Below are 14,328 nucleotides of genomic sequence, written 5' to 3' on the forward strand. Positions count from 1 at the left end.
ACTCGCACAGGCAGAACTACTACCTTTCGCTCTCATAATGGCCGGAGCTCCCATGGCAGGCGGTGGCAGGACACCTCTACCGGCGATTGATGAGGCACTGCTCACAGGTCTCGTCGACCGGTGGCGTCCTGAGACACACACGTTCCACTTTACTTTTGGCGAGATAGCCGTAACATTGAAGGACGTGGCCAAGCTGATCGGGCTGCCAATCAAGGGCGCCCCGTTAATAGTTTCGCGACACGCAAGGGAGCAGCGGAAGGGTTATGTTGCGGACAGGTAATTATTTGTTATGTAATGCACTTCAAATATTATAGTGCTATTAAAGCTTCATTGATCATCTGCATCTTGTAGGTTTGGTGTGCAATACGACTGGAAGGATGCTGGCCTCTACATGTCCTGGGTTCATGGGCTGCCACAGTTCTGTCCATGCCCACTGGATGCGGACGATGATACACTTATGCAGCACTATGAGGTGTACTTGTACATCCTGCTCGGAGGCATCATGTTCTGCAACACGACAGGCGATTATGTCGTCCCCCATATTGTATGGTTAGCGGCCCACCTCACGTCACATCCTTATGAGCCTACATCTTATAGTTGGGGATCTGCAGTGTTGGCTGCAACCTACAGAGGATTGTGTGATGCAACCCAGCGAATAAAGAGGAATGCAACTATTACAGGGTGCCTACACCTCTTACAGCTATGGAGTTGGGAGTACCTCTTGGTTTGCAGACCTTGGGTGCTCAAGTGCAACTACCCAGTCTATATCTCCGATGGCATTGCAGATGACATAAGGCCGACGATGGGGTATCGGTGGATTCATGCCAGGCTGAGATGGAGTCAGCAGCAAGACCATGGTAACTACTCTCGGGTGATCAGTGACTTGGACGTCCTCAGCGCTGATCTCGTGGAGTGGGATCCATGGCGTATGGCACGAGTGGAAGAAATTGCAGATGGTGGACTCCTCGCATCCTTTTGTAGCCGTGACACAGACTTATGGTTGACCACATGCTTCTTGTTGTACATGAACTGCGTGGAAGTATATTCTCCAGAGCGTGTACAGAGGCAGTTCGGGTACCGACAGGTGGTGCCAGTACTACCACCACGAGACGCCGGACGGGCGCACGAGTAAGTGTGTTATTGTATGTTGCCTTAGTACATTGGTTATCCATGTTAACAAATTATAACTGTTTATGTCACGTACAGGAGGAGCTCACAGGGGGTGGAGGTACGCAGAACTGGGCATCCAAGAATGCCGACTACATACGGAGGTGGACGGAGTCAACCGCAGTGGATGTCATCGTTACCTCTGGACAATACGACGAGGTCACATACTGGGACTACCTTGCTTGGTACCGTCTGCGCACGCGTGCCACCTTACTCAGGGGACCTGTACAGCCGGGCCCCAGACCCTTCTCCGAGGATCGTGCCCGTCTACTTCATGTTGTGGTAATTGATGCGTTACTTATAATGATTTTTTTTTTGGAAAATCTTCATATTACTAACATGTTCCTCATCTTATACAGACCGAAGAGACGTATGAGATGCATACGCAGACGGATCAAGCTTGTGGGGAATCAAGCGGGTCATCATCGCGGAGGGATCGGAACCCTCTCCTGGAGTACATGAGGATGAGAGGATCCCGCTTCCTAAACGCTATACGTGGTCTAGGTGGGCGTGCCCCGCAATGGAGTGGGTACGACCAACCTGCCATGGACCCGTCCCATACCTCCCACAGCAGGCGCTCATCCAGTGCCCATGAGGAACCCGTCCGGGCACAGTCACGACATGCACCTTCAGCTTTGGAGCGTCATGTCTCATGTTCCGGTGCTGACGCCGAGGAGTGCACGCAGCCTCCTGAAATAATAAAACTGGAATGCATTCTCGCACAACAGTGTGCTGCGGAGTTTACTTCCTTTTTACAACTGAAATAATAAAACTGGTAAACATCTTACCTATTTTCTTAATCTCATACCATAAGCCTGTAACAGTTGTCCTTCCACTGAGTTTCATGGAGATGAAAAATAAGTAGGATAGAGAGAGATCAGGAGGGGAAAGAGGAGTGCAGTTTGATGCCTACGTCGGATCTAACTAAGCTTTGCCACGTGTATAAAACCACCATGAAATGAGCAGAGGAACTGATATTGAAACGGTTTCGGAGATAAAGGACCAAAGGTGACCGGTATAAAAGATGAGTGACTAATTTTAAACCATCGCAAGAGTTGATGGATTAAAATTAGACTTTTTCTTACTCAATTAAATTGACTAGTTAAGCGGCGTGCATTATAAAAAAATATAAAATATTAGATATGGTAATATCAAATACAAACTCAAGATATAGAGGTGTGGATGTGTCATGGTAGCACTGTCGAACGAATACATCGGGAGTGATACTATAATTTAATTTCAGATGGGATCCGAAAAGTGATGATGATTTTTTTGCTATTTTTTTTTCTAATTTCTTCATTTATTTTTATTAGTAAAACGGGTCCTATATCCGTAATTGGTAACGAGTTTGTGAGGATGAAGGACGAGTATGAATCACAAAAGTTAATAAATAATTCAAATTTTATAAATTTTTATTAGATAAAAAAAGTACGAAGAAGAGCTTATTTGGGAACCAACTCTGTTTTATATTGGAGAGATTACTCAATTCAAAGGTATATTTTGGGCCAACACCTCCCAGGTTGCTGGTGCTGGGCTCCCTGTCGCTCGCAGCCCAACATCACGCACAGCCGTGCTGTCCTGGTCACGCCGCCCTAACATCAATCACACTCCTAAGCAGCCTAGGACTCACACCTCCCAAAGTCAAACGGAAACCTCAAGGCCATTTCCTCGAACACATCGCCGCCACCATGGCCACCTCCGCCCTCGCCGCCACCTCCGCCACCGCGGCCGCAGGCACGCGCCTCCTCCTCTCGCGCTCCTCCTCCTCCTCCCTCTCCTTCGCCTCCCGCCGCCTCGCGGCCGCGGGCCCCCTCCGGGCCGGGTTCCTCGGCGCGCCAAGGAGGGCCGCCTCCTCCGCATCCGCGCCCCCCGCCGCGGCCGCCACCATCGCGGTCGGGGACCGGCTCCCGGACGCGACGCTCTCCTACTTCGACTCCCCCGACGGCGAGCTGAAGACGGTGACGGTCCGCGACCTCACCGCGGGGAAGAAGGTGGTGCTGTTCGCCGTCCCGGGCGCGTTCACGCCGACCTGCACCCAGAAGCACCTCCCAGGGTTCGTGGCCAAGGCCGGGGAGCTCCGCGCCAAAGGGATCGATACCGTGGCCTGCGTCTCCGTCAACGACGCCTTCGTGATGCGCGCGTGGAAGGAGAGCCTCGGCGTCGGTGACGAGGTGCTGCTGCTCTCGGACGGGAACGGGGAGCTCGCACGCGCCATGGGCGTGGAGCTCGACCTCTCGGACAAGCCCGTGGGGCTCGGCGTGCGGTCCCGGCGCTACGCGCTGCTGGCGGACGATGGCGTCGTCAAGGTGCTCAACCTCGAGGAGGGCGGCGCGTTCACCAACAGCAGCGCCGAGGACATGCTCCAGGCGCTCTGAATTGTGGCCCTCGCGCGCCATGGCTCTCCCTTGGTTCGTCTCCCTTCCTTCAGATGTTAGTTTTTTTTCCTGAATAATCGCTGCTGCCGTCACTGTGGTGGTGATTGGTGATGAATAGCGAGCTCTGTTACTAGTGCGCTGCAGTGCAGTGTTGAGTTGTTATCTTGATGCGAAGTTTCTAGCGAACAAGCCGGTATAAAGAAACCTTCTGGTGGCAGAAGGTTAGCAATTTAGCAAGCTTGATTGACAGAAGGCAGCTCGCATGGTTTCACGTAGGCCGTTTTCTTAATAAACAACGAAGTTGTATTTCAGTTCAAATAAAGGAAAAAAACTTGCGGGGATTTCAGCTCAAAAGAAAGAAAGAAAGAAAGAAAGAAAACTTGTGGGGATTTCGGCTCAAAAGAAAAAAAAAACCTATGGGGATTTCGGCTCAAATAAAGAAGAAAATTTCGTGGGGATTCAGGTTTCAGCGAGCAAGGGGTCACATACTCACATGTCTGTTGGGAGCAAGTTTCACGAATGCGTTTGGATCTTGAAAATCGTCTGTCGGCGGTAACCGTACAGTAAATTCAGTGGAATTTGCGTTTGGACCTCGAGAACCGTCCATCGGCGGTAATAGTACAGTAATTCAGCGGAATTTGATAGAATTCGATCAAATTTATCAATTTTTTTATTTTTTTAATTTTGAATTTGAGTTTAGTCGGTAATCATTCGGTTTATGAATACGGTGCTGATTGAATCGTTCGGTAGTCATAATAATCGAGCGGTTACCCACGATAAATTGAATCGTGTCTGGGAGGAGCAAGGCTCTTCTTTTATTTGCTAATACCTCATTACCTCACCATGTTTTGTTAATGCATTATCATACCACGGCGACGAAACCTTTTCTAAATTTCTTGGTGTGCCGGAGTTGTAAAGTCAGGGTTCTACAAGGACAACGCAAAGCTGAAGCGGATTGGAGAAATTTACGGGTACTAACAGAGTCTTGAGTTCTTAACCCAAAGTGGCCATAAGATTGCTCGACCTTAAAACCTTTTAAACACTGTTTGGGGACATCATATTCAGCTTAAAGTCATCACAAGCAGCTCCTTGATAAGGATGATAAGGATGAAATGGCTTAGAGAAGTATGAAGCCTACTTTCTGCCGAGTAGCTTCTTAGAAAAGTCATCTTCCGTAGATGATCGATGCTAGTTCGTAGAGGATCCATGTCCTGAAGATGGCCCGGGGAGATGGTGACTTTTTTTTATATATATGAAGATTTATTGACTATCATCCAAACCTGGCCTATGTATAGCTAGGAGGTACGTAACCAATAAAATAAAAAGCAGTACAACTAGAAAAACGCCACGTATTTGTCGGTATAATATGCCAGGGGTGCTTCACCCGGTGGGTGCCACGCTGTCCCGTGTTAATTGGTGTGTGAATACCTTTAAGATTACGGTCTTACCTTGCAACAGGACAAGAGCTTGGCTGATCGCAGAGTAGATATTTATCTAACTAATCGAATCATATTTAATATGATCTATTCAAGTGTTTCACTTTTTTAGTACTCCTTTTCGGGGAGTAAGGTTATGGACAGGTGCGTTGTGTGGTGACTTGACTTGTAGCATTTAATACTAAGTGATGACCTTGAAGGTGAGGATAACGGTGTTCAGTGGATGGGATAGGGTGTGCATGACGATCAAAGAAGGATAATAGTGTCTATCTTTCACCATGATGAGTTAGGGGTAATTAGCTTCGTCAGGTATATGTCTGTTATTGAATTTGGTATGGTTCATTTATATGTACACCTTTTCTCCTTGATATATAAAGGGGAGGATCCGGCTTGCAAAAACATGGAAGACATTCTGTAATGAGTTCATCTAATCCATAATAAAATACACATGACACAGAGCTGTTATTCTATAGGAGGTATGAACCTAAATAAAATCCTTGTGTCTTTGAGTTTACTAATCCGACCCTAAGAAATGTAAATCAACACAGCCATCATTTGCTACATCATAGATTCATTGTCTAACAATATTAAAGATAAAGTGTCACTCCAGTGCAGGTCTACGATGAAGAAGCATCGATTCGCAGTGTAGAAAGATCCAAACCAAGTAAAAAGATCCTTGACTACTCGCTCCAAATGTGTGCATGCTGCTGCCACCGTTTCTCAATGCTCCTATCACTGTAGAACAAATCTCGTATAGAGTTAGCGCGTATAAGTATAAATAACCTGTAAAACAGAAAAAATTTATTCTTGTTAAAGAAAATATCATTGTTGCATACCTATAAGATTCAACAAAAAGCAGCTACCGTCATCCGCACAATCAATTTCCAAACATATTTGTTACACTATGTGGTGGGTAAAGATTTGAAGCTATTGAATTATAAATCATGCAACTTGGGCAAAACAACAGTAAAAAAAAGATATACTTAATTGTTTCATCTTTGTGATAAAAATAACACTTATGCGTACATTGTCGATGTATTTTAGATAAATTATCTTTGATTAGTAGTATATTTTGGTAAGTACCAAATGAAAATTTTGTTTTTTAAAGCTATCTTTATTTTTCACAGTTGCCTATTCATAATTGGAGTGTTATTATGTAATAAGTGCAATATATGTAATTCATATAGAATTTTTCAGGTTGGTTCAGATTACATCGGAACCCATCAAGCTTTTATGATAGGTTAATATTGATAAGACGTTAAAGCAACTTATTTTACGCTATCAATTTTGATCGTATTAGGCTCCTCCAAAATGAAATATCCGGTGAAAATAGGCTCCTCCAAAATGAAATATCTGGTGAAAAAAATTGTAACACTTTGATATCTGTGTCATGCTTGTTTCATACGATGTTATATAGGCATGTTATTGGTCTTTTAGTGATGACTTTCTTAATTATTGGTCCTCCTAGGACCTGATTTAGGATTCATCATTTATGTTGAAGGTACCAAAACAAAAAAGAATTTGTTTTACTTTCATTGACTAACATAAAGTGGGAATCACCTGATTTCCAAGTAACATGTGATAGAGGTTTGGAATCAAAGTATTTATTTTGCAGTAATTTTTGTCAGTTTTCCTCTTTGGTTTCTAGTTTATATAGCCATTTACAGAGTAAGGTCATATTTTGAATGCAAGGTCAAAGATCCCTAAGCCTTCCTGATCTTTGGGTTGTGACGTTACTGGTTGTCATTTGACGCTCCATTTCACTGGACAATACCTTTTCTTCCTAATGTTGCTTTGCTAGTAAAATCATGAGTGAAAGTAGTAGTCTCTTTATTACCCCTCGTAGAATGAGGAAAAAAATTATCATATAAATGGGAAAGCTACTAAGAACTAAATTGAGAAGAACAAACATGTCATCTGTGGTCAGATGCTTGCTTATCCAACTGTTTAGCCTCTTTTTAACCTCTCCTTGACCTCTCTTCGATATAAATTCTTGAGCGTTCGATAGTGAATTGAAATTTCTAGTAGCACATGGAAAGTACACAATAACACACCATAATAATCTGGCATACTCATCTGCATTGTGCCGACCTAAAATAGAACAATTCACTTTCGTAAAAGTTATCTTTAGGCCTGAATACCGGTTGTGCACGCGACTTTAGCAATGGCCTGCGCCATGGCCGAACAAGCCAACCGCTCAGGCACCCGGCCCTCTTGGGCGACAAGGATCGTGCCCCCGAGGCTCTGGACACAGCATGACCCGATTTAGGTTGCGATGCATGCTTGGTCGGAGGACCCAGCAGGACCTAGCGGGCTCCCATAGTCTTTTCGGACAGAGAAACCGGAATGACGCCGACGCCTTCCACATATGACTGCAAGTGGGTATGTAATATCGGGCAACCGCGAGCTACATCGGCACTCCTCGCCGCTCTGCGCACCGTAACCGTCTTGGAGGACTTCTCTGTTGGTCCCTCAGACACTGATGTATGGTTGGGTTCTCTACCTTTGCGCGTTCGGTATTGATAACATCGGTACGTGCCTTCATCCTCGATACGTTCCCGGGCTTAGCAAATCCGGTGCATGCAGTCTTAAACCTTGATCTTAATTTTTTTGGTTCCCACAATTACCGTGGTTGAATTTTCGTTTCACCTTGTTTCTAGCATCCGTGGACCATGGTCATGGCCAGCACCGCTCCGCTGGTTGGTGTAGCTATCTTAAATATGACATAGGTGACAATGGTCGAAATAATAGAGAACTTCGTAACTAGACCTAAAATGCTGAGATTTTGTGTGATTCCATTCACTGGCAAATCAGTCGTAAACTTTTCGTTCAGGTCAAGGTATTGACCCTTTTGCCAAAGAAGTAAAAACTACAGATTTTTAACAGCAATGTGTGCAAAGAACCGGTGAAATCCTCTCAAAAAGGGGAGGGGGGGGGGGTTGGAAACGGTGACGTGAACATTTCTTTGCAGCCGTTGGAATTTGGAAATGCAGAAGTACACATCGCAACAGTAGCCCTTTATTTGGGCCTTGGGCCACTAAACTACCAATAGATCTCTCTGTACGTCGGTGCCGGAAAGCAGGAGCGTCCCTAAGGCCGCAGCCTGCAACCGAGGCCTTGTGCTTCACTACTGTACCCGGCCTAACGTAGCCGGCCGAACTGAGGTGGCCGCCCGTGTGCCGGCTCGTCATCTCATGCCCGCTCCGCGGAACCGAGCAGGCAAGCGGCAGGCAGCCGCGCCTAGCTTGATTTGTTCCCGCGGCCGGCCGGCCGTCCAGCAGCGCCACCGCAAGACATTCCAGGCGGCGCGTGCCCCCTGGCCCCAACCACGCGCTGCCGAAATTCTCGGGCCGCGCTCCCCTCAGCCTGCAGCAGCTGGTCCAGCGATGCGTGCGTGTGTACGGTGCGGACCTGCTCGCGGCACGAGCAAGAGGAATCAACCGAGACGTGTTAAATTCTGAGAGGAGAATTTCTAGGGCTGCAAAGGTGGATATTGGAGGGAATTCCATATGCTTTTTATATACGCTGCTTTGCGCACCAATTGTAATGAGTGGCTGTTTTCGTTCCAAGTGTTGCAATTTTTGTGTTTTAATTTGCTTTTTAATACTTCTTCGTAGAGTGCTAGATATTATAGTATATAAGTATATGATACATTGGTATCCGTTTGTTATAGTAGTTTAGGATTATATTTCATTTTATCTCTAGAGTTACTTGATATCTAAGCCATCTGTACTCTATATATTCAGCTCTCGAGATTCAGTACAATATACACGATAATATTCCACCAATCCTCATACTTTCACATGTTATCACGAGTTTAGATTCTAAACCTAGGTCACAAACTCTAGCTGCCACCATCACGTGCACCTGGGAGATCGATCTCCATGATCTTCGCTCGTACCTAGAGTTCGCGCCGCCGATCGTGTTGATCGACCGCCTTAAAGAGTCTTTTTCCGATATCTTGATCGGGTTTCTCTCTCTCGCTAGTCGTTGATCGACGTTTCTCTTGATTTGTGTCGCCCATCGCCCTCCGTCATCCTCGCGCGTCTCCGACCTCGGCATGACAACACCGCTCCCTCCGTTCACGTGCCATCACCTCGCGCATCGCTCGTCTCCGGCTGCTGCCCCGTCTCCATGTGTCGTGCATTGGTCCTATGTGTGCCACGCCTCCATGGCTCTCGTGCGGTGTGTGGCACACCCATACGTCTCGACGTCTTCGCGCTTGCGCCCATCATCCTCAACCACATCGCGCGTACTCGACCACAACTCCAAGCTTCGCTTGTCCACGTCGTCCCGCGCTTGGCTCCATGCACCATTAGCCTCCATGCGCACGTCATCGACCATGGCACTTGTCTCCCACACGTCGCCCGTCCACGTGCCTAGACTCCCTGCCGCGGTGCGAGCCCATGCGCGCGTCTCTGTCGCCACACCACTCGTCCTTGCGTCTTTGTCTGCAAGGTCACCACACGTGTCTCCATCGTCACGTCGCCACCTGCCCACCTTGACCACACGCTCGTGCACACGTCTACGCGTCACCCGCATGTGGTCTTCGTCCTCGACTCCACGCGCTCGACCACTCTGTCTCCACACGCACGACCACGTCAACCATGACCACATGCTGGATCGTCGCCCCTGACCACATCGCTCAATCACAGATGTCCTTGACCACAGTTGGGCACGCTGCGCTCCAGGGGATGCCCTCACGCGTCACTGCCTCGCCACTCCATTCGCATGGTGCTCCACACTGGTTCATTGTCGCCTCCACCACTCAGGACGCCTCTGCCACGACTGCCTTGCGTGCCCTCGGTCTAATTAGTCGACCGCGCGTGTCGCCCAACAGATCGGGTCTGGCTCTCGTCCTCCTTGAGTACGCATGTCTCCACCCAAGTATCGGGGCTGCCGCTGTGTCGCCTTCGGGCTGTAGTGCTACTGCCCATGATCCGTGCCTTCGTAGTGCCGCCACGCCCTCCCGGGCGCGATCCAGCCGACCGGAGGCTCTCGCTGTTACCCTACATCATCGTCCCCGTGCGCCATGACACTCTAGCTGACCGACGTCGCCTCCCTCGATGCGTCATCGCCTTCGTCGTTAGCGCACTTGGTCTTCATCATGCTGTTCGGGTGTTCTTCGCCGACTTCTTTGAGCACCGTCGTCACGCTTTCCCGAACATCGACGTCGCCACTCCAGGCTGCTGGTTCCACCTTCCTCTACCACCTTCGTCCAACACAACCTCGTCACCAACGTCGCAGTCTCCTCCTCGGCTACTTCGTCTACTCCAGCAACCGCGGGCTACATCGACACTCTCCTCCTCGCTGCTATGCGCACCACAACCGTCTTGGAGGCCTCCTCTTCTGGTCCCTCAAACACTGGCGTATGGTTAGGCTCGCTACCTTCGCGCATTTGGTAATGACAACACTGGTATGTGCCTTCGTCCCTGATGCGTTTTCGAGCCTAGCAAACCCGGTGCACGCGTCGTCCTCGATAGCCTCGACTGCGTCGACTTTAACATCAACCTCTTCCTCAATGATTACCTCGTCCACGTCACTGTCTTCTTCCCTTGGGCCTCCCTGCACCCGTCTCCATGGTGCCTCTGGCGCCCGTGGCTTCAAGTGCGTCTCCCTCGACCGCGGCAACCCCGACTACGGCTACGTCGATCACGTCTATCTCACGCGCAGCATCTTCTACTATGGCTACTCGCCTCGCTCTCGGCTACCTCGACTTTGGCACAAAGGACTACCATCTGCATGAGCAACTCATCAGTTTCTCCAGTCACAGCATCTGCATCGCGTTATTTTGACTGTGCGGGATGTCATTTGTCTTCCTCTCTAGTCTCATCGTCTGCGACGCTCTCGCTGCGACCGCGGGGGAATATTAGAGTATATGATATAGGATACATAAGGATCCGTTTGTTATGGTAGGTTAGGATTAGTTTACATCCTATCTCTAGAGTTGCTTGATATCTAAACTATCTATACTCTATATATTGAGCCTCGAGACTATTATAATATACACGACAATATTCCACCAATCCTCATACTCTCACACTAGGACAAACCCCAGTCCATCACGCATGGAAAAAGGATGATTGTGATACTTCTCAGAGTGTGACACTATGGCCTAGTATATGCCCTTAGTTTTAGTCCTAGGCTTGGCAGAATCCTAGCTTCGCCGGTGCCAATGAGGGCATGCACGCGTGCGTACATCGTGCGAGATTCAGCAAGAGGCCCATCCTAGTGGCGGAGGGTGCGCGCCAGGCCAGGCCACATGGGCCTGCCAGTCATAGCGTTAGCATAGCAATTGGATAGGATGCTTGTGTTGCTTCATTGTGTGTTAGCACAACCATGCCATGTTAACTCTCAAGGAGCTCTCCTGACCCTCCCCCAAACTCGTGCACACTATGTCCTTCATTAACCCACCCAATGGGCCCGCCGGCCTCCACCATCTTTGACTGCGCTCCCACCGCTGGATCCACGCCCGCCGCCCCCACTATGCTAACTCGGCTCCGTCGGGCCGCATCCTTGCCACCTATGGCTGGTGACGTCCCCGTTGCCTCGCTGCCGCACCCCTACGCTCGCCTCCTCCACCGGGCTGGCCTGCCGCCCACCGACCTCTCTCTAAGCTCGACGGCAGACAAATCCCCACCGAAAAGCCGCCACTGCCAACCCCGTAGCCCTAACACCGTCGCCGTCACTGTGTTCACACAGTCACTTGAAGAACATCACAAAATCAGGCGCCTGAACTCTAGTAAGCGTCACATGAACTCTATGAAACCATTACAATAGAAGTCTTCGTCAAGAATGGATGATGGATTAATAATAAACTGTGTGACGCTTCATGGCACACTTTTGATGTAGCGGTCTTATCTTTATGCTGTTTCAATTTCTATGATATTTGCTTATCACATTATTGTGTAATAATGAATCAGATTATGTGCACCACATGGTATAGATGTCAGAAACATTGTTTTTGACTTACTGATGATTTCACTGTTATTTTTTTGCTGGTTGTAATACCGCATGTGGTAGGATCCTTTCGAAGTGGTACAAACCCTTGTTTGCAGTCCGCGGGAATTTTGGAAGAAACGAATTACACACTCTCGTTGGAGTCGATTAACCCATGGTGGATCCATCTACTCTGCTCAAATTAGCAAGAAAATACCGATGGCAGTACTGTGATCCTCTTCAGAGTCACGGTACTCCTATTTCACTCGGTCGAGTCACCAGAGTAACAGAGCCACACAACGACATCAAAGATGCCCTCAAGTTGTGTGTCACCCAAGGGCCCAGTCTAGAGCCGAGGCCCTGGGGTCATATGAGCATGTTGCACCGATCTACTCATAAACCATGTCGAACCGAACTGGTGAGTAGATGTCCTGTTCATTTGATTAAGCTGGACCAGCTGATCCAATGGCACTGTCTTCCAGCGTCGAATTCTGTCGGTGGTACCTACTAGCCGGCTCCTCGGCAGACAACGAAAACGGCGCCGTCACGCGATTAGACGAGGAAATTGATATTTTTTTTGCCACTGCTAAGAAACGGTTTTATTTATTTGCCACTCTAAATATTAACTTCGCTTATTTGCTACTAAGAACAATGCCTTCTTGATTAGCTTGCCATCATCCCATTTTAATTTAATGTTTTTTCTTTTCCTCTCTCGGACCAACTAAAAGGATGGCCCGCGGCGGCGGCGCGTCAGCCCCGGAGCACGGCGGTGGCCACCCCTCCGAGGAGCTCGTGGACCGGCTCCGCTGTAGCGGCTGCGGCTGGTCGTGCGACGCCTCCGCAGGCATCGCGTTCAGGCCCATCAGCCTTGCCACAATGCAGGGGCTCTTCGCCTCCAGTTCCGGCGCCGGCGCGTCCTGTCGCGCCGCGCCACGTGATGCCGCCCTCACCGGCGCTGTCATGGCCAGCGCTGTGCGCGCAGAGAAGGTGGCGCAGGAAGTGGAGCGCAAAGCTGGAGGACGACGCCAGCTTCGCCATGCGTGCTGCTATCAGTGAGCACGGGGAGTGGAGTGGGAGGAATGCCTGGTTGCCGTCCGTGCGTGCCATTGTTGTTTTGAACTGGGAGTGGAGGGAAGCTAGCTTTACAAGGGAAGGGAGGAAGAAGCAGGCAATCGATGGAATGGAATTGAAGAAAGGCAAGGCTTGTTGAAGAAAGCCCGGCACTTAACATCTCATCGAACTGGACTGGTCTGGTTTGGCTTGAGATGAGGCCAGGGGCAATCTTATGTTTTTAGTTGGTATGAGAGAAGAAAAGAAAAAGAATTTGGATTAAAATGGGATAATGGCAAGCTAATCAAGAAGGCGTTGTTTTTAGCAGCAAATAAGCGAAGTCAATGTTAAAAGTGGCAAATAAATGAAGTCACTTGGAGCTGAACCTTGGCGTCTCTGAAAATTTCAGATTACATGGTTCTTATTATGCTCTAAAAACAAGCATATGCAAAGCTTGAAGTAAAAGTGGGTGGTTTGCAAAATAATTATGCCCTTCTTTCAGGTTCGGTAGCCTGCGTTTTTCACCGTTCCAACCTCAATCTAAAGGAACCCCAGCATAAAATTTGTATAGCCATTGTTTCATCCACGGACACAAAATCTTAAGGCCCTGTTTGGGACAACTTATTCTCAGCTTCTGGCCCAAAAAAGCGGCAAACCTCCCCCTAACGGTGTGATTCTGCCCTGCTTCTGGTTGACGCGATTTTGGAAGACGTGGAGGATTGGCCTGCAATGCGGAAGCGCCCACGGACCCACTTTTAAGCAACGCGTACGCGAAAAAAAATGAAAGAGCCCATGAACTTCAGGTGTGATTACCCAGAAATGACATCGACTTACCGGTTTGATCCGCTCTCTCCCGAGTCACCCCTCAGCCATTCAACTGGTAACCCTAATCACCTCTCTCGTGTTGAGCACCCCTTAGCCATTCAACTCTACGCGAGAGAGGCAGTTAGGGTTACCTTTGGCAAAGGTGGCTCCCTTGGAATGGCAGCTCACCAGCGCCTCCATCGACTCTCCCGGTGAGCCCAACTTCGCTCCTCTCAGCCCCTCCTTCCTCGCCGCTCGGCCCCCTCTGGCAGTGGCGGCCCTCACGAAATGGTAGCTCACCTTCTCCCATTCTAGTGAGGAGGATCCCAGCAGCCATCGTCTCCCATGCGGCAAGGATCCCACCCACGACCTGCGGCAAGGATCCCGTCCACAATCTTGGCCTAGGTACTCATCCATCTCTCTTTCCCCCCCTTTGTTAGGTGATACAAATTGGTTGCTCAGGCAATGGATCTGTGTATGAGAAAATTAATTGATCTTTATAGGATGGATCGATGGATTTCAACGATTACAAGGCCTTCTTGTTGGTATTTATGCAT

The 14,328-nt window shown here is 48.8% G+C and overlaps 1 protein-coding gene across 1 annotated transcript; it reads left to right on the forward strand.

The window, feature by feature from the left end:
• Nucleotides 1-2,754: 2,754 nt before the first annotated feature.
• On the forward strand, nt 2,755-3,771 carry LOC133927058 (peroxiredoxin-2E-1, chloroplastic-like). Its single transcript, XM_062373322.1, has one exon. The coding sequence runs from the start codon at nt 2,856-2,858 to the stop codon at nt 3,540-3,542; it is 687 nt and encodes a 228-aa protein (XP_062229306.1). The 5' UTR covers nt 2,755-2,855; the 3' UTR covers nt 3,543-3,771.
• Nucleotides 3,772-14,328: the final 10,557 nt, after the last annotated feature.

Source organism: Phragmites australis, chromosome 8 (genome assembly GCF_958298935.1).
Source record: "Phragmites australis chromosome 8, lpPhrAust1.1, whole genome shotgun sequence".
In the NCBI taxonomy this organism is placed as follows: domain Eukaryota; kingdom Viridiplantae; phylum Streptophyta; class Magnoliopsida; order Poales; family Poaceae; genus Phragmites; species Phragmites australis.